General features: G+C 51.3%; 2 protein-coding genes across 2 annotated transcripts; both read right to left on the bottom strand.

Moving 5' to 3' along the window:
* Nucleotides 1–5,682: 5,682 nt before the first annotated feature.
* MIA (MIA SH3 domain containing) lies at nucleotides 5,683–11,867 on the bottom strand. The gene is made up of 4 exons (XM_081869861.1): nucleotides 11,047–11,867; nucleotides 8,860–8,993; nucleotides 7,048–7,158; nucleotides 5,683–5,974 (listed from the first exon to the last, which is right to left on the bottom strand). The coding sequence occupies exons 1-4, from the start codon at nucleotides 11,177–11,179 to the stop codon at nucleotides 5,951–5,953; spliced, it is 402 nt and encodes a 133-aa protein (XP_081725987.1). The 5' UTR covers nucleotides 11,180–11,867; the 3' UTR covers nucleotides 5,683–5,950.
* Nucleotides 11,868–12,800: 933 nt separating this feature from the next.
* Nucleotides 12,801–20,461, bottom strand: SNRPA (small nuclear ribonucleoprotein polypeptide A). The gene is made up of 7 exons (XM_081869522.1): nucleotides 20,346–20,461; nucleotides 17,792–17,890; nucleotides 15,972–16,144; nucleotides 15,013–15,189; nucleotides 14,181–14,354; nucleotides 13,824–13,912; nucleotides 12,801–13,338 (listed from the first exon to the last, which is right to left on the bottom strand). Exons 2-7 carry the CDS (start codon nucleotides 17,862–17,864, stop codon nucleotides 13,179–13,181), a joined length of 846 nt encoding a protein of 281 aa, XP_081725648.1. The 5' UTR covers nucleotides 17,865–17,890; nucleotides 20,346–20,461; the 3' UTR covers nucleotides 12,801–13,178.
* Between the last annotated feature and the right edge of the window lie 215 nt (nucleotides 20,462–20,676).

The following is a 20,676-nucleotide window of genomic DNA, read 5'->3' as shown; positions in this document are numbered from 1 at the left end:
TGCTCTACAGGCTGGGGCAGCCTCACTCAGCAGGAAGGCTCTGGATTTGGATCTCGCCTCTGCCAGTTGAAGGAGGAGAGATGGGGGCCTGCCTTTCAGGGGTGTTGTGAGGAGCCAGCTAAGGCACATTTGAAATAATAGTAGTAATAGTAGTAGTAATAATAATATTTTTTTATTTATACCCACGCATCTGGGCGGCTTTCAACAAGAAGACCTACACTGGCTCCCAGTACGTTTCCGAGCACAATTCTAGGTGTTGGTGCTGACCTTTCAAACCCTAAATGGCCTCAAAGGCCCAGAATTCCTGAAGGAGCGTCTACACCCCCATTGTTCTGCCCGGACACTGAGGTCCAGCTCCAAGGGCCTTCTGGTGGTTCCCTCACTGAGAGAAGGCAAGTTACAGGGAAGCAGGCAGAGGGCCTTCTCGGTGGTGGCACCTACCCTGTGGAATGCCTTTCCACCAAATGTCAAACAGAAAAATAACTACTAAACTTTTAGAAGACATCTGAAGACAGCCCTGTTTAGGGAAGCTTTTAATGTTTAATAGGTTATTGTATTTTAGTGTTTTGTTGGAAGCCGCCCAGAATGGCTGGGGGGACCCAGCAAGATGGGCAAGGTATAAATAAATTATTGTTGTTATGATTATGATTAAAATACAGTAATGTATCAAACATTAAAAGCTTCTCTAAAGCGTTTGGCTCCAGGTTCCTTCTCTGAAGGCAGTCAGGTCATGGACACGGCGAAGGGTGTGTGTTTTTCACGCGCTGGAGAAACTGGGAGCAGCTGGGTTGTGCAGTCCAGGGCAAACAGGTTCAGAACAGCTCCAGCTCCCTAGTCCTCGCCGTTTCCCACAGCTCCTCCCGGCCCGACCCGGAACTGCCTAGGTAAATCAGACACTGAGAGAGCACAATGCTCTGAGCGAAAGGTGAACTCCCTCCTGCCGGCTGCCGGAAACCGCACTCGAGACCCAAGCCGCCTTGAGCTGACTCACCAACCAAAATGGTCCAAGGCCTGGAAATGATGCCTTATGAGGAACGGCTAAGGGAGCTGGGCATGTTTAGCCTGGAGAAGAGGAGGTTAAGGGGTGATATGATAGCCATGTTCAAATATATAAAAGGATGTCACATAGAGGAGGGAGAAAGGTTGTTTTCTGCTGCTCCAGAGAAGCGGACACGGAGCAATGGTTCCAAACTACAAGAAAGAAGATTCCACCTAAACATTAGGAAGAACTTCCTGACAGTAAGAACTGTTCAACAGTGGAATTTGCTGCCAAGGAGTGTGGTGGAGTCTCCTTCTTTGGAGGTCTTTAAGCAGAGGCTTGACAACCATATGTCAGGAGTGCTCTGATGGTGTTTCCTGCTTGGCAGGGGGTTGGACTCGATGGCCCTTGGGGTCTCTTCCAACTCTAGGATTCTATGATTCTATTCTATCTCCTCTCCCTGGGAATACCCCCCCCAAGCCCTGCCCCCCAGGAGGGCAGTGGGAGGATGAGGGAGACCCACAGACCGCTGGCAACAGCCAAGAACCCCTGACCCTCCTCTTTTATTTTTAAATGAGAGTGGGTTAGAGAATCGCAGAACTGCAGCGTTGGAAGGGACACCCAGCGTCATCTAGTTCAAACCCCCCCTGCAATGCAGGAATCACAGGATTGGCATGTGGGAAGGGGGAAGCTGGTTGGAGTTGCCGCCTGCTGATGTGTGGGTCTGCGTATTATCTCGGTTTCTTTATTGCAGAGGGAGCCTCACCACTTCTTCCTGTGAAATGGGTATTGTGCGCCACCCATGTCTGTGCTCCTGGCACCGAAAAGGGGGGGCACCTCTATTCGAGGTGGTCTTTGGTGCAGGTGATGGCTAGCTAAAGTGGTCAACAGACGTTGGCAAGCCACTTTGAAGACGACGCAGGTCTTGTCGGCCTCTGAGCATTGATAAGGTTTTTCTGCTCGGTTGAGTGCAAACCGGTTTCCCTCAGAGACCCCATTCTTCCATGTGTGCCCCTCAACTGCTCCAATCTGCAAAGCTGGCACAGGTGCCACACAATGACCCTTCCCTGCCTCTTGACAAACGCTTTCACTGCACTTTTTCCAGCCCCTGCTAAAATAATAATAATAATAATAATAATAATAATAATAATAATAATAATAATTTATTTATACCCCACCCATCTGGCTGAGTTTCCCCAGCCACTCTGGGTGGCTTCCAATCGAATGTTAAAAAAAAATACAGCATTAAATATTAAAAACTTCCCTAAACAGGGCTGCCTTCAGATGTCTTTTAAAGATAAGATAGCTGCTTATTTCCTTCACATCTGAAGGGAGGGCGTTGTACAGTGCAGGTGCCACTACAGAGAAGGCCCTCTGTCTGGTTCCCTGTAACCTCGCTTCTCACAATGAGGGAACCGCCAGAAGGCCCTTGGAGCTGGACCTCCGTGTCTGGGCTGAATGATGGGGGTGGAGATGTTCCTTCAGGTCTACTGGGCCTTTGAGGCGATTTAGGGCTTTAAAGGTCAGCACCAACACTTCGAATCGTGCTCGGAAACGTCCTGGGAGCCAATGTAGGTCTTTCAGAACCAGTGTTATGTGGTCTCGGTGGCCGCTCCCAGTCCCCAGTCTAGCTGCCGCATTCTGGATTAGTTGCAGTTTCTGGGTCACCTTCAAAGTTAGTCCCATGTAGAGCGCATTGCAGTAGTCCAAGCGGGAAATAACCAGAGCATGCACCACTCTGGCAAGACAGTCTGTGGGCAGAGAGGGTCTCATCCTGTCTACCAGATGGAGCTGGCAGACAGCTGCCCTGGACACAGAATTGACCTGTGCCTCCATGGACCGCTGTGAGTCCAAAATGACTCCCAGGCTGCGAACCTGGTCCTTCAGGGGCACAGTCACCCCATTCAGGACCTCTGCCTCTGCCCTGAGGTTTAGAAAGCTGACACGAGTACCGATCTATTTTAAGTCTATTGTTATTTTATCACCGGCCTTTTCTCTTGTTATTGTTTCCTCTGTGTTTCTGCTATTTTCCCGCTCAATAAATGCACGCCGCTCTCTGCTCTGCGTTCCGGTGCCAGGACAGAGAAAACAGAGAGCTGTCTACCTTGGCATCGTCTGCCTGCCCCCCCCAATGCTTTTGTCCCTCTGGCACATGACCAGCCCCCCCCCCTTACTGCCCCGGGTCCCCCTCTGGTTCAAAGGCCAAGCGCCAGCCTCCTGCTTCTGTTAATCCCGTGGCGCCACGGACTTTGCTCATGTGCGTCAGCTTGTGGAGCAGATAGCGATCTTTGGAAAACTGAGCAGTTGTGGGGCTGGAGCAAGGGGGGGCAGGGAGAAGGAAGCCTCTGGACCCCCTCACCCTACAGGCAGTGGGGTGCAGGGGCATCCCAGCTAGGGGGCAGGGGCAATGCCAGCCTGATGGGGCCATGACACAACCACCTGAGAAACTGGCCGATTGTGCTGGCATCGTGGGGGCGTTGGGGCAGCAGGTGTGACCCAAGCCTTCTGCCAAGGCCCAGGAATTGGGTCAAGGCAGCGGCTGGAGGCCAGGGATGGGGCTCTGCCAGGCTGCGGAGGGGAGGCAAATTGCTGCCAAGCAGGGAAAGAGAGTTGACCTACATTCCCAGGGCTCAGCTGGCACCTGCCCATGCCCAGCCCTGTGTTCTCTCCCCCCCAAGGCGATGGTTCGGCAAGGGCAGCAGATTACAGCTCATTTCGGAGACTCAGCCCCACAGCCTCAGTCCCCCGATGTGACTGCAGAGCATGCAGCGCTCCGGGTGAAAGAGCGCCTCTGAGCATGAACAGAGGGCAATGACCGTCGGCGGACTCCTGAGCGCATCAGAAGAGCTGGCTGATCAGGCTCGCAGCCTACCTGACGCCTGTTTTGGGAAAGCTGTTCAATGAACACACGAGACGTAACCGGCCTTACGTTTGAAAAAATAATATATACGATTCATTGTATTGAATTGTTGATTTCAACAGAAGTAACTCAAAGTTCAACGAAAAACGTAGAAGACCCAGTGGATCAGTGCATTCTCTAATCAGTTTTTGCATAAACTGTGGAACTCCAACAACCTTTTGTGTGGATTGTTGGGCTCTATGAACAGACAGGTGGAATAGACACTTTCACATACAGTGGTACCTCAGGTTACAGACACTTCAGGTTACAGACACTTCAGGTTACAGATGCTTCAGGTTACAGACTCTGCTAACCCAGAAATAGTACCTAAGGTTAAGAACTTTGCTTCAGGATGAGAACAGAAACCATTCTCCGGTCGCGCAGTGGCAGCAGGAGGCTCCATTAGCTAAAGTGGTGCTTCAGGTTAAGAACAGTTTTGGGTTAAGAACGGACCTATGGAACGAATTAAGTACTTAACCCAAGGTACCACTGTATATGGACCTTATGCATAAACTGATTAGAAAATGAACTGATCCACTAGGTCGTCTGAAGGGACGTGGGTGGTGCTGTAGGTTAAACCACAGAGCCTAGGACTTGCTGATCAGAAGGTTGGTGGTTCGAATCCCCGCGACGGGGTGAGCTCCCGTTGCTCGGTCCCTGCTCCTGCCAACCTAGCAGTTCGAAAGCACGTCAAATGCAAGTAGATAAATAGGTACCGCTCCAGCGGGAAGGTAAACGGCGTTTCCATGCGCTGCTCTGGTTCGCCAGAAGCGGTTTAGTCATGCTGGCCACATGACCCGGAAGCTGTACGCCAGCTCCCTCAGCCAATAAAGCGAGATGAGCGCTGCAACCCCAGAGTCGTCCGTGACTGGACCTAGTGGTCAGGGGTCCCTTTACCTTTACCTTACTGGGTCTTCTACTTTTTCCTTTGAACTTTGAGTTACTTCTGTTGAAACCTACAATTCAATACAATGAATAGTATACATTATTTTTTCAAACGTACAGCCGGTTACGTCTTGTGTGTTTATTGAATATGTTTCACGTAAGCAGAGGTTTTTTGTTGTTGTTTTGTTTTGGGAAAGCAGCAATTAGGATCCGAGCACGGGAGCAAGTGGGGTTCAGAAGCCCTCCATGCTGGCAGCCATCCTTGCCGCTATGTTAACCTGTGGAACTCCCTCCCCCAGGAGGCAGCAAAGGGCCACCAACTCGGACGGCTTTAGAACAGGATGGGACAAATTCACAGAGGATGAGAGGGCTAGGGATGGCGACTAGCCAGGATCGCTATTCTTTGGAGGCAGCCAGGCTTCTGAACCCCCGTGGCTGGAAACGGCAAGAGGGGAGAATATAGGTCCTGAGTTCGAATCCTGACTGCTGGTTTCCCATAATAGGATGCTGGCCTAGAAGGACCAATGGCCAGACCCAGCAGGCTTTTCTTGTGCTCTCCGGTTCTCAAGATCAAAAATAGGCCTAGGATTAAATTAAGTTATAATTAAATAAATTGGATTTAGAATGATAAGAAAAGTGAAAAAGATGGACTATAATCGGAAATTGTTTTAGTTTAATTAAGATTGGAAAGCTGTTAATTTTAATTACAAGGAAACTCAGAAGGGAGGGATTTGAGGAAGTCAACCAAGAGGTTTAAAAGGTTGGATTTGTGAAGAATTAAGTTTGTTGTTATTGTTTATCTGTTTATTGTCCCGCCCTTTTTCTTTCTTTCTGTTTTTGTGTATCATTTTGCTTTGTGGTTTGTGTTATCACTATGGAAAATCGAATTAATAAATTAATAAATAATAATAAATATTAGTACGGTTTTTGCTCAGAAAGCACTTTATTTCAGGGGCGCAAGGGGTCAGTTGTGTCAACTGAAGCTCCCATCTTCATCTACAACTGGGGGGCAGCTGCAGGATGCGGCCCCCACCTCCTTGCAAAGCCCACGTAGGATAAAACAGCAGCATCTTTCTAGAGAGCACTAGGCAGAGCAGGCGTGAGACTCCCGGGCAGCCTACCCTGCAAGGCTAGCGCGGTCTCCAGGAACGAGAGCTGGGGTGTCACCCGAATCCAGGCTGCTTGAGTCACTGGCAGTAGAAATCCCATTTCTGAAAGAAAGGAAGGTTGTTCCTCCTAGGCAGGGTACCCCAAAACGCAAATCTCCCAACCTACCCCACTTGTTAGGGGGCTGCTCTCCCTGCCCCATGGCACATGCTTTTCGCATGTCATGGACCAGTGGACAAGGAGAGGAGGCAGGGAAAGGGTTCAGGGATGTAATAACAACAACAACAACAATAACAATAAAATTATTATTTATACCCCACCCATCTGGCTGAGTTTAACAACAACAACAACAACAACAACAATAATAATAACAATAAAATTATTATTTATACCCCACCCATCTGGCTGAGTTTCCCCAGCCACTCTGGGTGGCTCCCAATCGAGTGTTAAAAAGAATACAGCATTAAATATTAAAAACTTCCCTAAACAGGGCTGCCTTCAGATGCCTTTTAAAGATAAGATAGCTGCTTATTTCCTTGACATCTGAAGGGAGGGTGTTCCACAGGGTGGGCGCCACTACCGAGAAGGCCCTCTGCCTGGTTCCCTGTAACCTCACTTCTCGCAGCGAGGAAACCGCCAGAAGGCCCTTGGAGCTGGACCTCAGTGTCTGGGCTGAACGATGGGGGTGGAGACGCTCCTTCAGGTATACTGGACCTTTGAGGCCATTTAGGGCTTTAAAGGTCAGCACCAATGTTGCTCAGCACAATTGAATTGTGCTCGGAAACGTAGTGGGAGCCAATGCAGATCTCTCAGGACCGGTGTTATGTGGTCTCGGCGGCCATTCCCAGTCACCAGTCTAGCTGCCGCATTCTGGATTAATTGTAGTTTCCGGGTCACCTTCAAAGGGAGCCCCACGTAGAGCGCATTGCAGTAGTCCAAGCGGGAGATAACCAGAGCATGCGCCACTCTGGCCAGACAGTCTGCGGGCAGGTAGGGTCTCAGCCTGCGTACCAGATGGAGCTGGTAGACAGCTGCCCTGGACACAGAATTGACCTGCGCCTCCATGGACAGCTGTGAGTCCAGAATGTCCCCCAGGCTGCGCACCTGGTCCTTCATGGAAAAGGGGGAGCTCCCCCCAGTGTGTCCCCTCCCACCCCGCAAGTCACCCCAAACTTACATCAGTCTTCACTTCCACCTTGCCTGGCTTCAGGTACTGGTTCTCCTGGACGACGGAGCTGGGGAAGTAGCCCAGGCGGGCCGGCTGCTCCCCATAATAGTCTCCTTGCACCTGTGCAAAAAAAAGGGTGGGCAGGACACACCTGGGTCCGTTTTCCCCATAGAAGGGGCTCCCTCTGCTGGCTATTGTGGGAAGTGCCGCCTTCATGCGATTTAATTACAGTGGTACCTCAGTTACAGATAGGTAGCCGTGTTGGTCTGCCATAGTCAAAACAAAAAATTCCTTCCAGTAGCACCTTTTAGACCAACTATGTTAGCTCTAGGTATGAGCTTTCGTGTGCATGCACACTTCTTCAGATACACTGAAACAGAAGTCACCAGACCCTTCTATATAGTGAGAAGGTGGGGAGGGGTATTACTCAGAAGGGTAGTGGGAATGGGTGATTGGCAGATAGCTGTGATGAGCCTGTTGACGACTCTTAACGACTGCAATAGGTCTTACAGGAAAAAGCAAGGGGTGAGAAGGTGAAAAATGGCTTTGCCATGTATAATGAGATAAGAATCCAATGTCTTTGTTCAGACCAGGTCTCTCCATGGTTTTAAGTGGTACCTCAGGTTACATACGCTTCAGGTTACAGACTCTGCTAACCCAGAAATAGTACCTCAGATTAAGAACTTTGCTTCAGGATGAGAACAGAAATCATGCTCTGGCGGCGCAGCAGCAGCGGGAGGCCCCATTAGCTTAAGTGGTGCTTCGGGTTAAGAACAGTTTCAGGTTAAGTACGGACCTCCAGAACGAATTAAGTACTTAACCTGAGGTACCACTGTATTTGCTTTTTCATCAAATTTATACAACACTTGATTAAACAACAACACCAGAAATCGGCTTACAAAAGAATAAGATTATTGTTGTTGATTTTCCTTAGTGATAATTTAAGGCTTCTGAACCGATTAAAGAATAATAGGTTTAGTAAAGGTAAAGGGACCCCTGACCATGAGGTCCAGTCGTGGCCGACTCTGGGGTTGTGGCGCTCATCTCGCTTTACTAGCCGAGGGAGCCGGCGTACAACTTCCAGGTCATGTGGCCAGCATGACTAAGCCGCTTCTGGCGAACCAGAGCAGCGCACGGAAACACTGTTTACCTTCCCGCCGGAGCGGTGCCTATTTATCTACTTGCACTTTGACGTGCTTTTGAACTGCTAGGTGGGCAGGAGCAGGGACCGAGCAACGGGAGCTCACCCCGTCGCGGGGATTCGAACCGCCGACCTTCTGATCAGCAAGTCCTAGGCTCTGTGGTTTAACCTGCGTCCCAACAATAGGCTTCATAGCAGATTTAAACTTGCAGCCGCTTTCTAAACAATCTGGACAGGCCTGTCTAAACAAAATGATGTTATTAGCAGGCGACCCAAAAAGTTCAATAGGCAGGGAGTTCCAAAGGCCACTAAGTTTGGAATGGGTATTATGTGGTACATGTAAGGTAGGTTCAAGCCATATGGTGCATACCATACTTAAAACACCTTTACCTTACAATTTATCTGCCTTCTCTGAGATCATTCCCTACTATTTATTGCCCCTGTTTCAGATGCAGGAACACAACCAGGTTCTCCACAGCCCCATCACATGGAGAAGGACCAGGAAGGACACAGCCAGGGGCAGGGGCAAGATCCGAACCCAGGGCAACGGCTTTGGGAACCCAGGAGCTGGACATGCTCATTGCTTTCCCAGTTTTCAGGGACCCCAGGGGGCCATCTATCCCAACCCCCTGCCACGCCGCGATTTGACTGCCAACTGGCGCCCCCTGGCAGCTACTCACGCTGCCTCCCCAGAAGAGTCGCCCGCGGCCCTTCAGCTTGGAGAAGACGTAGACCACTTGGCCCCTCTGGATGTGGATGAAGCGGCAATCGGGCGCGATGTAGTCGTGGAGAGCAACCGCGATGGAGATGGGATCTGCAATGGGGGGGGGGGAGAGAAGCAAAGGGGGCCCCCTGAGGTCCTGCCATCCCAAAGGAACATGGCGCCCACGTGATGCGTCTGGGGAAAAGGTTGTCCTCTCCTTCCCACCCACCCCCCAAAGCCATGCCCACATCGGAGCATCTGTACCCCTCTCTTCAGGCATAGCTGTCAACCATCCCTTATTTGGCGGGAAATCCCCTTATTCCAGCGCCGTGTCCCGCTGCTGTCCCTTATTGCTGTCCCTTAAATTTCCCAGGTTTCATGCTCCCCCAGCTCAGGAGGGAAGCAGCGGCTCGGGGTCCTCCACCGCACGAAAGCACGCGCACTGGCGCTGTCGTCCTGGCGCGAGGAGTTCCATCGGCCCTTCCCTGCCTGGGGGGGGGGGGGAGAAGAGAGACTCTCACCCACGCTGCCCGCGAGCCTGGAGGTGGCAGCAGTGGTGGCAGCTGAGGAGGCGGCCTGAGGGAGGAGGAAGAGGAGGGGATGGGGAGGGACGCAGAAGGGTGGTGCTTCAGCGGCCGCCACGGCGCCGCAACCGCCTCAAGCCAGATTGTCAGCATCTGTCAATCCTACCAATGTATGTAACTCTTTACAATAGCAAAATCCCTTATTTTGGCTGCTGATCCCTTATTTTCGAGGCCGCCGGTCCCTTATTTTCAAATCTGTAAGTTGACAGCTATGTCTTCAGGCAAAGAGGCTCCCAGGGCAGCAGCTTACCCACAATCACAAGACAGTCTCTGCCCCACAAGCTTACAATGTGTCAAATAAAACCACCACGGCACACAAGGAAATAAGAACCGCGAGGGAAGAGGAAAACCAAAGCTCAGGAGCTATTTTTTAAAGTTGGAATGTAAAAATGAAGGACGGAATCCTTTGCAACTGGAGGAAGCGAGAAGTCGCAAGTCTCTCCCCCCATGACTTTGGAAAGCTCTCTGGCCCAAGGGAAGAGAAGCATCCTCACTCTTCCTAGGGAGTCAAGAGTTTGAATCCACTTTCAGCCAGGGTTGTTGTGAGGATAAGAAGAGGTGGAGAAATATTGTAAAGCCACTGTGAACTCCTTGGAGGAAAAGATGGGATAGAAATGGAGTGATTTGTCCAGGATTTTTGGCCAATTGAAGTTTTCAACACAGCTGGTTTTAACCCCATCCTCCAAAGTCCCATTTAAAGTTGTCTTTACGTAATCTTGATACACTGCTCCCTTGGGGGAGGAAGGATCGTAAAACCATCCTTCCTGCTTCGTAAGAAACTTGCAGGACGCATTAGAGAAAAATAGTTTCTGACATTTCTTAAGGACTGGATACTTTTTGCATGAAAGAGACAACAAACTTGTAACAACTGCATTTGAAGATTTAAAAAATATTGGGTTTATAGAAGATAGAGTGGTTGAATGTTAATGAAGACTCTATTTTGCTGCAGAACAGAGAACCAGACGTCTTTTTATCTTTATTATTTTCCTCTTCTTTTGCTTTCTTTCCTTTTCTCCTTTCTGCCTCTGTTCTTTTCCAATTAAATATCTGTCTTATTTCAGTGCCTTATAAAAAGATACCTTCTAACATGTATGAATTTTTATATATCTTTAAATAAGCATCTATTAACTTTTTTAAAAAATGGAAACAGAGGACAGGAGGACAACAGCACCCCTTTCCTCATTGCTGCCCCCCAACGACTGCTATGCAAGAGGCAGCCTTCGTATTAGGGGAGAGGAGCAAAAATTATTACTGTACCCCATGCACTTTTATAAAGAAGCCCAACACACTGTCTGCTCCCAGAGAAGGTATTCTGGACCCCAATGGTTTATCCTTTTCCCAGCTCTTCAATACCTGCTGGGTCAAGCCAAAAGGGGCTTCCCTAGTGGCCAACCAGATGCTTGTGGAGAAACAGCAAGCAGGATTCGAATCCTCTCCCCTCCTGGGTTTTCCTGTTCCAAACTTCTGGCTGCTGGGAACGAATTGTGGGGCACCCTTTCCCCCATCTCGTTGAGCTTCCTAGAGGACCTCTTCCTCCCCACCCCCCAATCTTCCACAACGAAAGAGGCGAGGGGACTCACGGTCGCATTCAGCGTCGGCACACAGCTTCTTGTCTGCAAGCTTGCCCATCTGCTGCCCGCCCCACACGAGTCCCCAAAGGGCCCCGAGGAGAAAAAGGGAGGAACAGAGGATGCCCCAAGCAGGAACCCCCATCTCTGCACGCTGGCCAGACACACAGCCTCCAAGGCTTCTCTGGTGGAGAAACTGTTCAGCCTCCCAGACGGGGACGAGATGCTGTTTGTAGCCTGTCTAGATTTGCCCAGGCGGCATCGTTGGCCGAAGCCTCCCAGCCCCACCCTCTCCCCTGCTGGCTGAGCTGCCCTGATGTCATGGAACTTCCACCAACACTCCAGTTTCTCGGGAGTAAGGTTCCAGCCCCCAGAGATGGAAGGGGATAGTGTTGCAGGAATACCTACATAACTCAGATCTTCACACTGCCTTCCCCTTCTCCCGGATTTCACAAGCCTGACACAGCGGGCCAAGAACTCTGAATCTAATTTTCTGCCAGCTGCACAACTTTGTAAGGCTTCAAATAAACACATTAAGTGGGGGGGGGGGGTAAATGGATCCGATCTGGGGCTGCTGCCTGGCTAAACAGGAAGCAGACGGCAGAACAGGCCAGCCCTGGAAGAAAAGGGCTCCCTGTCCACACACAGAGTACCTTGTGTGCTGCCCTCCTTTCTCGGGAGGGCAGGAAAAGGAGCAAAACAGGGCCTGGAAGGGAGCCAGGAAGCTGGGCTTCAGCCGCCCAGGACAGAGGACTACACAACAGCTTTTAACAAGACAAGGCAGGGGATCAGTTGGCTACGGAGTCTCTGTCCTGAAGGGTGCAGCAAGAGTTACCCCAGATTTATTTTATCCACTGAAATTACAGAAAGCATAGCTGCTCAGGTCGACCAAGCAAGGCCCCCTGTCCGTCACACACACCCAACTTCAGAAAGAAACTTATTCACTATGAGTTTCTGCTGAACTTGTCCCAAGTCCCCCAAACAAAACGTGTTCTCTCCCCGGGCATAAGGAGCCCTTGATGCAGAGCAAGGCAGGGCCATGCTTGCTGAGGAACCAGAGGCCTGGCGTAGAGAGGGAACCCCAAGATTAAGCCCCCCTACTCCAGTGTGCACCCACCTTCCCAAGGATGCCCACAGCTGGCTATCGAAACTCACACCAGCTTCTTGGCCACCTCCAGTGCAGAGTTCAAAAGTCCATCAGCCTCAGCTCCCTGGAGCTAAAGAGTGAGACCCCCCAACGCTTTTGTTTGGCACTCGAAAGAGCAAAAGGAAGCTGGTGTGTTGGGTTAGGGTGTGGGACCACGACCTGGAAGATAAGGGCTCAAATGTCTCACTTGGCCAGGAAATTCACTGGACGACCTCGGGCCGCCGCTCTCAGACTACCCTCCCTCGCAGGGCTGTTGTAGATGTGGAGGGAGGAGAATGATGTATATGCCACCTTTACTCCACGGAGAAAAAAGTGGGTTGTGATTGCAATAAATAAGACAGTGGCCCCATCCTGACTGCTGGAGAAGAGTTCTTATGCCTACAAAGATACAGGTGAGGATGCGCCAGTAGGTTTTAAAACACCCACGTAGCTACTTGCCCCTGACGTGTTAAGAATCTCCTCTAAGTTTCCGTGACTAACTTTGGTCCGTTTGGGAGGACAGGCCAGTAATAGTCAGTGCGCTCTTTGCAAGGCGGATTGTGTGTGGAAATACGGTGTGCAGCCCCCTCCAAAGAAGACGACCCGGGAGTCTCCAGTTAATAAAAGCCAAAGTCCAAGGTGAAAAATAAACCGGTGGTTGTTTTATTGCAAAACAGAAAAGCTCCAGGTGCAATGTCTGGCCGTCAGACCCTGGGTACAATGCTTTTGCAAGGAGTCGGCTACTATCCCCAGCTGCCTGTGTACACACACACACACACACACACACTCTTCCAAGTCCCCAAGAGTAGCCAGGGGGCAGCTTGTCTGGGTCTCTTGGCTCAGGAACAGCAAGATCTGGCTGCCCTTTTGTGCTGCTGGGCTCCCTCTCACTCTCATGCACACACACACACCACTTACCTCGCAGAACAGAACAGAACAACAGCCCCGCCCCCCAAACCATTTCACAGGCACTAACTAGAAAGGGCAGGGGGAGAGTTGCCCAGGGACAGCGGAGGCATCACTTCTTAGCAAAGGAGATCTTCATGGCGTTGTTCTGCGTGATCTTGAATCCCTGGAGAGCGTCACGGGCGGCTCCAGCCTGAACCTCGTTGTCAAACTCCACAAAGGCGATGTCGTGGCGCCCGGGAACCAGACGCACTTCCTTGAAGCCTGGGAACCTGGAGAAGGGGGGGGGGGAGCAAGAGGAGCTGAAGGCTTTGCCCCAACATGGGAACCAGAGGGTGGAAAGTGGAGAGAAAGGGGGGCAACATGGAAATGGAAGACCAGGACGGACCCCGGTCCAAGGGCAAAGATGGAGGGGGAGGAAGGAATGAGGAGATGGAGAGGGGAACTGGAAGTGTTGCTCAGGGGCTTGGAAAAAGGATTTTTTTTGGGGGGGGGAATATGTGGGCATGGTGGGCAGGAAGGAATTCTGGCTCAGCAGCAGAGCTTTTGTGGGTCCCCCAGCGGCGGCTGCTTTAACCAACTAAAGCTGTCTTAACACAACTGGTGTGGTTAACTGAAGAAGACCCACAACACAACTGTCACAACCACCGAGCAAGCCTTCCCCGGTGGTCCCAGCTTTGCCTTCCCCAGAGAGCACCGCAGACCGGAAACTTCCATCTGCCCCTCCTAGTGGCGAGAAACACAGCCAGGTACTTACTGATTGAAAAGCATGGAGAGCATCAATTCGTTCGTCTCTTCCGGCAAGTTGGTGAGGAACAAGATGTGATTTGGAGGATTTTCTGACAGCTGCAAAGAGGCAGAAAGATCCAGACATATTGAAAACTCCAAGAAACCCCAAGGCCTCAGGGCAGGGGAGGCAGGTTGCCCCCCACCCCCAGGCGTGGCTAGGCCTTTCTTGCCAATGCCCCACCCTGCTCCCATCTCACCCACAACTTCACAGGCCCACTGTCTTGCCTGATGGCAGATCAGTGCCAGACCCACCAAACCAAGTGGGTTCTGCATTGTGGTTCTACCCCGCCCAGCCTTGGGCAGTCCTCTCCCCATCCCCACTCACCGGCTGGGCTGGAGCCATCTGGCCAGGCAGCATCTGTTGCGGTGGCATCGCCCCCGGAGGGATGGAGCCAGGTGCCATGCCTGGGGGAGGCATCATTCCCGGAGGGGGCATGTAGGGCGGCTGGCCTGGAATGTGGTGCATCATACGAGGGGCCTGGTTCATGGGCGGCATGCCCTACAGAGGCAGAGAGAGCAAACACACGCGTGTGACAAACTGCAAGTGCTCTGGGCTTCCCAGGAGCCCCCTCTCTGCTCGGTTCAACCCACTAAAAGGACAGAGGGAGCAGAAGGGATTCAAAGTGCTGGTGCTGACCTTTCAAGCCCTAAATGGGCTTGGTCCAGTATACCTGAAGGAGCGTCTCCACCCCCATCGTTCTGCCCGAACACTAAGGCCCAGTGCTGAGGGCCTTCTGGCGCTTCCCACATTGCGAGAAGCAAAGCTACGGGGAACCAGGCAGAGGGCCTTCTCGGTGGTGGTGCCCGCCCTGTGGAAACCCTCCCATCAGATATAACCTACATTGGCACCTCGGGTTAAGTACTTAATTCGTTCTGGAGATCCGTTCTTAACCTGAAACTGTTCTTAACCTGAAGACCACTTTAGCTAATGGGGCCTCCTGCTGCTGCCGCGCCCCGGAGCACGATTTCTGTTCTCATCCTGAAGCAAAGTTCTTAACCCAAGGTACTATTTCTGGGCAGCCCTGTTTAGGGAAGCTTTTAATGCTTAATAGGTTACTGTATTTTAATATTCTGTTGGAATATTACTGCCCCCTCCCAGGCCCAGCAGATGGGAAGGAAGGAGAACGCCTTGTGGGCACCCGGGTCCGGATACTCACCGGCACAGCGCCTTGGACGGCAGGGGCCACTGGTGCCGCTCCCCCAGGGATCTGCTTCTTGGCGGCTGGCACCTCCTGGCCTTTGGGCTTCCGTTTCTCTCGCTTGCGGTCCCGCTCCACAAACGTGCCCTTCATCTTGGCGATGATGTCAGAGTCGGATTTGGCATACTGGATCCTCTGGGGGGTGGAAAGAGGAGCGCTTGGTTGGCCAGGGAGGAAAACGCACAATGCAGACACCATACGGGACAGCCTCTCCTGGTAGGCCTGCAGAGAACCTTAAGGTCCATGAATAATCATAGCTTAGAGGTCCCGGGCCCTAAAGAAGTTAGATTATCCTCCGCCAGGGCCAGAGCCTTCTCAGCGATAGCTCCGACCTGGTGGAATGCTCTGTCCCATGAGACCAGGGCCCTGCAGGATTTGACCTCCTTCCATCAGGCCTGTAAGACAGAGCTATTCCGCCTGGCTTTCAACTTGAACTTAGCCTGATCTTTTATTCCCCTTCCTTCCTTCCCCCTCCCCTTTTTATGAAGATTACCCGCTCTGGGATCCCACAGCTAATTCTCCCCTGGTCACCACGCTGGCCCAAGTAGGACTAATTTAGCCAGCTAGCCCTGGTGATCATCTAATGTTTATTGGATGGATTTCCCCCCTAAATTGATTTTTGAATTCTGAATTTATCGTTATTCATGTTTTATACTGCATTTTTTGTTTTTTGTTGCATCTGTTAAGTGTTTTAAATTTGTTGTTAGCCACCCTGAGCCCGGTTTTTGAAACGGGAAGGGTGGGGTATAAATAAAAAATTATTATTATTATTATAACCAGGCCTGCCAGAACCCAAAACGAATGAGGACCTCCAAACGCTAAGGAGACTGCAAGAAAACTCAACCTAGGTGGGCCTTTCCCTCTTCGCCAAGGAGCAAAGAAGGAGGCCTCACCCCACAGAAGCAGCCCCCACTTACCATGGGCTTGTCGTAAAAGGGGAAGCCCTGCATGGAGCGCAAGGCGTTGGTTGCGCTGCTGATCTCCTTGAAGATGACAAAGGCCTGTCCCCGCATTTTCAGGCTGCGGGAGACCAGGATGTCGAGGATCTGGCCAAACTGGGAGAAAATGGCATAGAGGGATTTCTTCAGCTCTAAAGAGGGGGGAAGCAGATTACCCACAGTTACACTTTGACCCCAGGAAACGTGTCTAAGCACCCTGGAGAATATAAAGGTCTTTCCTTGGTGCTGGAAGGATGGCAGTGTTGGTGCCGGGCAAGCCTCCCTGGGGAGTCTTCTGCTGGCAGGTGCACAGAAATTGCCCTCCCTGTGCCTCTTGGAAGGGAGCACAGAGGGGGGTCCTTCCTGGGCTTTGCCGCACGGCAGGAGGCCAACCGAATGCAGCTTGGCAGCCTCAGGCCAGCTACCTCTGTGTGCGGCTCATTCAATGCGGCAGCTGCAGCTGCACCAACTTTGGCTGCTGACTGCCAAGTTCAAAGTGCTGATCTTGGTTTATATAACCCTGCACAGCATGGGACCAGCAGTGGGCATTCAGCAAATAAGTTCCATTATTTTGTTTTACAGCGGAACCTTGGGTTACGGTGGGGGATCTGTTCTGGAGGCCCTGCCGCAACCCGAAAACGACGCAACCCAAAGCATCGCGTCTGCACACCCAGGATTTAGCACTTCTGCGCATGTGCAAATGGCACAAACCCGCAAGTAACTTGTTCCGGTATTTCCGGGTTTGCGCAGGCTGCAAGCCAAGGGTGACGTAAGCCGGAGGCAACGTGACCCGAGGCTCCACTGTACATTCTCTCGCTTGCGGTCCCGCTCCACAAACATGCCCTTCATCTTGACAATGATGTCAGAGTCAGATTTGGCATACTGGATCCTCTGGGAGTAGAAAGAGGAGCGCTTGGTTGGCCAGGGAGGAAAACACACAATGCAGACACCATACAGGACAGCCTCTCCTGGTAGGCCTGCAGAGGACCTTAAGGTCCACGAATAACCATAGTTTAGAGGTCCCAGGCCCTAAGGAAGTCAGATTATCTCCCCACCAGGGCCAGGGCCTTTTCAGTGATGGCTCCGACCTGGTGGAATGCTCTGTCCCATGAGACCAGGGCCCTGCAGGATTTAACCTTCTTCCGCAGGGCCTGTAAGACAGAGCTATTCCACCTGGCTTTCAACTTGAACTTAGCCTGATCTTTTATTCCCCTTCCTTCCCTACCCCTCCCCTTTTTATGAAGATTACTCGCTCTGGGATCCCACAGCTAATTCTTCTAAGATAGCACAACTGCACCCGAGGTGCTGCAGTGGTCAAAAGGTCCAAGCAGAATTGCAATTAAAAATGGCCAAAACAAACAACTGGAACCTGCACCCTGCCAATTTACATACCGTGATGGGCACTCACAACACTCAAAATACTCCCAGTACTACAGAGGGAAGTTGGGAGCCAAAGCACCTCAACCTTCTTTGTGCAAAATTCAGGAAATTGGGACAGTATGTGAGATGTGAGCCACTAAGAAACAAAGGAGGAATAAGTTGGAAGGATTTGCTGGAATATTTAATTGAATTGAAATACAAAAATGGGAGGTGTGAGGAAGTCAAGGAAATAAGTGAATGTAAATAAGTGACTTAAAGGTTTGATTTGTTTTTTTATGTTTTTCTTTTTTCTGTTTTTCGAAGACGTGTTTTTTTTCTTTTTCTTTTTTGATTGTCTTTTTTTCTTTTTGTAACCTTTAAAATCTTAATAAAAATTTATTTAAAAAACAAAAACAAAGGAGGAATAAACAGCCTCTCACCATCTTTCTTGATTTTCTCGTTGAGATTGTTAATGTAGATGGTGTGATTGGGCCGCGTTTCGGGGACAGCCATCGCGACCACACCGTCAACAGCAGACTCTGGAGGGGCAAAACAAAACTTGTCAGAACAGGAAGAAATGGGACACCTTTCTGAACAACGGAGATACTTCTGCAAAAGTAGACACAGCTGCTGCCAAGTCTGCCCCCACCCCCAAAAGCTGGAACTTTCTCAGAAAGCATTAATGCAGACCCTCCTGAGCAAGGCAAAACAGCTTTCTATTCCAGATGAAGAATAATAATTTGGATTTGATATCCCACTTTATCACTACCCGAAGGAGTCTCAAAGCAGCTCACAATCTCCTTTCTCTTCCTCCCCCACAACAAACACTCTGTGAGGTGAGTGGGGCTGAGAGACTTCCGAGAAGTGTGACTGGCCCATGGTCACCCAGCAGCTGCATGTAGAGGAGCGGGGAAGCAAACCCGGTTCACCAGATTACGAGTCCACCGCTCTTAAACACTACACCACACTGGCTCCCAGATGAGGCAGAAGTTATAGGGAAATTTGGCCCTTTTCCCTCCTGCGTGGCTCCAATAAACAGGAAAGAGGGAGATAAGAGCCTAAGAACAACATCATGTGGATCATGCCATGGGGGGCCAAGCTGCCCAGGGAGGACTCCCCTGCTGAGTGCCTGAGGGCCCTGTTCCTGCCTCTCTCCACCTGTCCCAAGGTAAGGCCTGACAGGCCTCATAAGGATTGCTTTTGTGGCTGCTGCCCAGCAAGGATTGGGGTAATGTGGGAGAAGTTTCGTTGGAAGTTTTTGCCGTTGTTACTGATATTAACTGATATTACCGATATTAACTTTGTGTCTTTATTTTAATGTGGAAATTGTTCAGTTTGGTTATGTAGCTTTTAATGTATTTTCTTTTTATGACTTTTATTGTTGTCATTTAGTTGTGAGGTGGGGTGGGGACGAAAGTAGGAGCGCCGTGGCCTGCCTGGGGTGGGGGCTGCGAGTGAAGAAGGGTCCCCTAGAGTCATTTAGTCCACCCCCTGGAAAAGCAGGAATAAAGAGGCAGGGCCCCTTCAGTGGTGGCCTCCAGGCTTTGTGCAGGATGCCTATACCAGTCCCTTTTGGCTTTTTGCATCTTCAATTAGGCCAGTGGTTCCCAGACTTTTTGGGGGGGGCCCATCCAAACCCCCTCGGTTCCATACTCACCCCCTGTGAGCCCTTCCTGACCCTATGGAAAGCATTGTTCAGAACAGCGATTTGCATGGCCTTCTTAGGAAGATAAGAGCGCCATAAAATCCAAAACAAAACGGTGATGATTCATTGCGCATGTATTCAAAATCCAGTTAAAACTATTTGGTTCAGCTACTTGGGTTTTTACGTATTTTGTGTTCTCGTATTGTTTGGTTCTTTATGACGTGAACTGCCCTGTGATCTTTGGATGTATGCAAATTAATTTTTTTAAAAAACAGAGAAACCCCCCCGCCCCCAGGGAGTCTCATTCCACCCCGGGGTGGATGGGGTTGGCCGCAGCCCACTTTGGGATCCACAGAAGGTGGTGGGTTCAATCTCTGCTGGCGTCTCTTAGCCAGGCCGGGGAAGAAGACCAGCCGAGATTCCTGCACTGCAAGGGGTTGGGCTAGATGATCCTTGGGATCCCTTCCAGCTCGACATTCCTGTGATTTTATGACTGCTGGAGAGCCACAGCCTGGCTACATGGACAGTACTGTTGTTGTTTAGTCGTGTCCGCCTCTTCGTGACCCCCTGGACCAGAGCACGCCAGCCACTCCTGTCTTCCACTGCCTCCCGCAGTTTGGTCAAACTCATGCTGGTAGCTTCGAGAACACTGTCCCACCATCTCGTCCTCTGTCGTCCCCTTCTCCTTGCGCCCTCCATCTTTCCCAGCATCAGGGTCTTTTCCAGGGAGTCTTCTCTTCTCATGAGGTGGCCAAAGTCTTGGAGCCTCAGCTTCAGGATCTGTCCTTCCAGGGAGCACTCAGGGCTGATTTCCTTCAGAATGGAGAGGTTGGATCTTCTTGATGTCCATGGGACTCTCCTCTAGCACCATAATTAAAAAATTTTATGACTATTTTGCTATATTTGTAGTTATGTAAATCTTTTCATATTGTAAGCCGCCTTGAGCATTGTTTTAACTGTGGAAAGGCGGCATACAAATAAAATGTTGATGATGTAGCCCAGCCTCCACTTCTCCCAGGGGCCAAATGCTCCAAAGAACCTGGCAATCCAGATAGACTGCCGCTGGACCTGGAGGTTCCACATTGACCCAAGAAGAGCCTGGCTGCTGGATCAGGCACAGGCCGAAAGCCCCGGATGTTAAGGCAAGCGGAGCAACGGCGGATGCCCGGATGTCGGGGGCCGAGAAGCAGGGGGAAATGCCCGGATGTTGCGGCGCCTCCGCCCGCTGCCGGCATCGAAAAATGGACCGCGGGACAAAAACCGCGCTGCTGCCAGGAAGGCCCGGCCCGCCATTCCCGGCTCCGCGTCGCCTCCCGCCCCGATGGCCCCCCCGACGCCCGATGCCTCACCGATTCGACGCAGGCCCAGCGCAGGCGGCAGCCGACGAGGAGAAAGAAAGACGCCTCCTCCTTTCACGGCGCGCGGAACCAAGCCACGCCTCCCAGTTCGGACTCCCCAATCAGCATACCGCGTAACTGCGTTTATTCTCTTGGGCTCCGCGCTGCCCAATCAGAGGTTGCCTGGGGGCTCCGTCTTCTCCCTCTTCCCCGCCCCCTAACGACGCGGCGGTCTCGCTTCTGCCCCCGCCCATTTCCAAACAGAAGTTCTGATTGGGCGCTCCTTCAGCGTCCGCCGATAGGGCCAAACCGCCTGCCAGTCACCCCGGTCCCGGAGTCCTTG

This window comes from Podarcis erhardii (genome assembly GCF_964252035.2).
Source record: "Podarcis erhardii genome assembly, chromosome: 7".
Lineage (NCBI taxonomy): Eukaryota > Metazoa > Chordata > Lepidosauria > Squamata > Lacertidae > Podarcis > Podarcis erhardii.
This window is presented reverse-complemented; position numbering and strand designations above follow the sequence as displayed.

What these genes read in the sequence shown, in the direction of transcription:
- MIA (XM_081869861.1), bottom strand. Translation starts at nt 11,179, where the DNA reads ATGGGGGTTCCTGCTTGGGGCATCCTCTGTTCCTCCCTTTTTCTCCTC. An exon ending in TGCCGACGCTGAATGCGACC is followed by an intron (nt 8,994 to 11,046) that starts GTGAGTCCCCTC and finishes CCCCCATTGCAG; the next exon opens with ATCCCATCTCCATCGCGGTT. An exon ending in AGGTGGAAGTGAAGACTGAT is followed by an intron (nt 5,975 to 7,047) that starts GTAAGTTTGGGG and finishes CCTTTCTTTCAG; the next exon opens with AAATGGGATTTCTACTGCCA.
- SNRPA (XM_081869522.1), bottom strand. Translation starts at nt 17,864, where the DNA reads ATGGCTGTCCCCGAAACGCGGCCCAATCACACCATCTACATTAACAAT. An exon ending in CGAGAAAATCAAGAAAGATG is followed by an intron (nt 16,145 to 17,791) that starts GTGAGAGGCTGT and finishes CCCCCTCTTTAG; the next exon opens with AGCTGAAGAAATCCCTCTAT. An exon ending in CTCTCCATGCTTTTCAATCA is followed by an intron (nt 13,339 to 13,823) that starts GTAAGTACCTGG and finishes CCCCTTCTCCAG; the next exon opens with GTTCCCAGGCTTCAAGGAAG.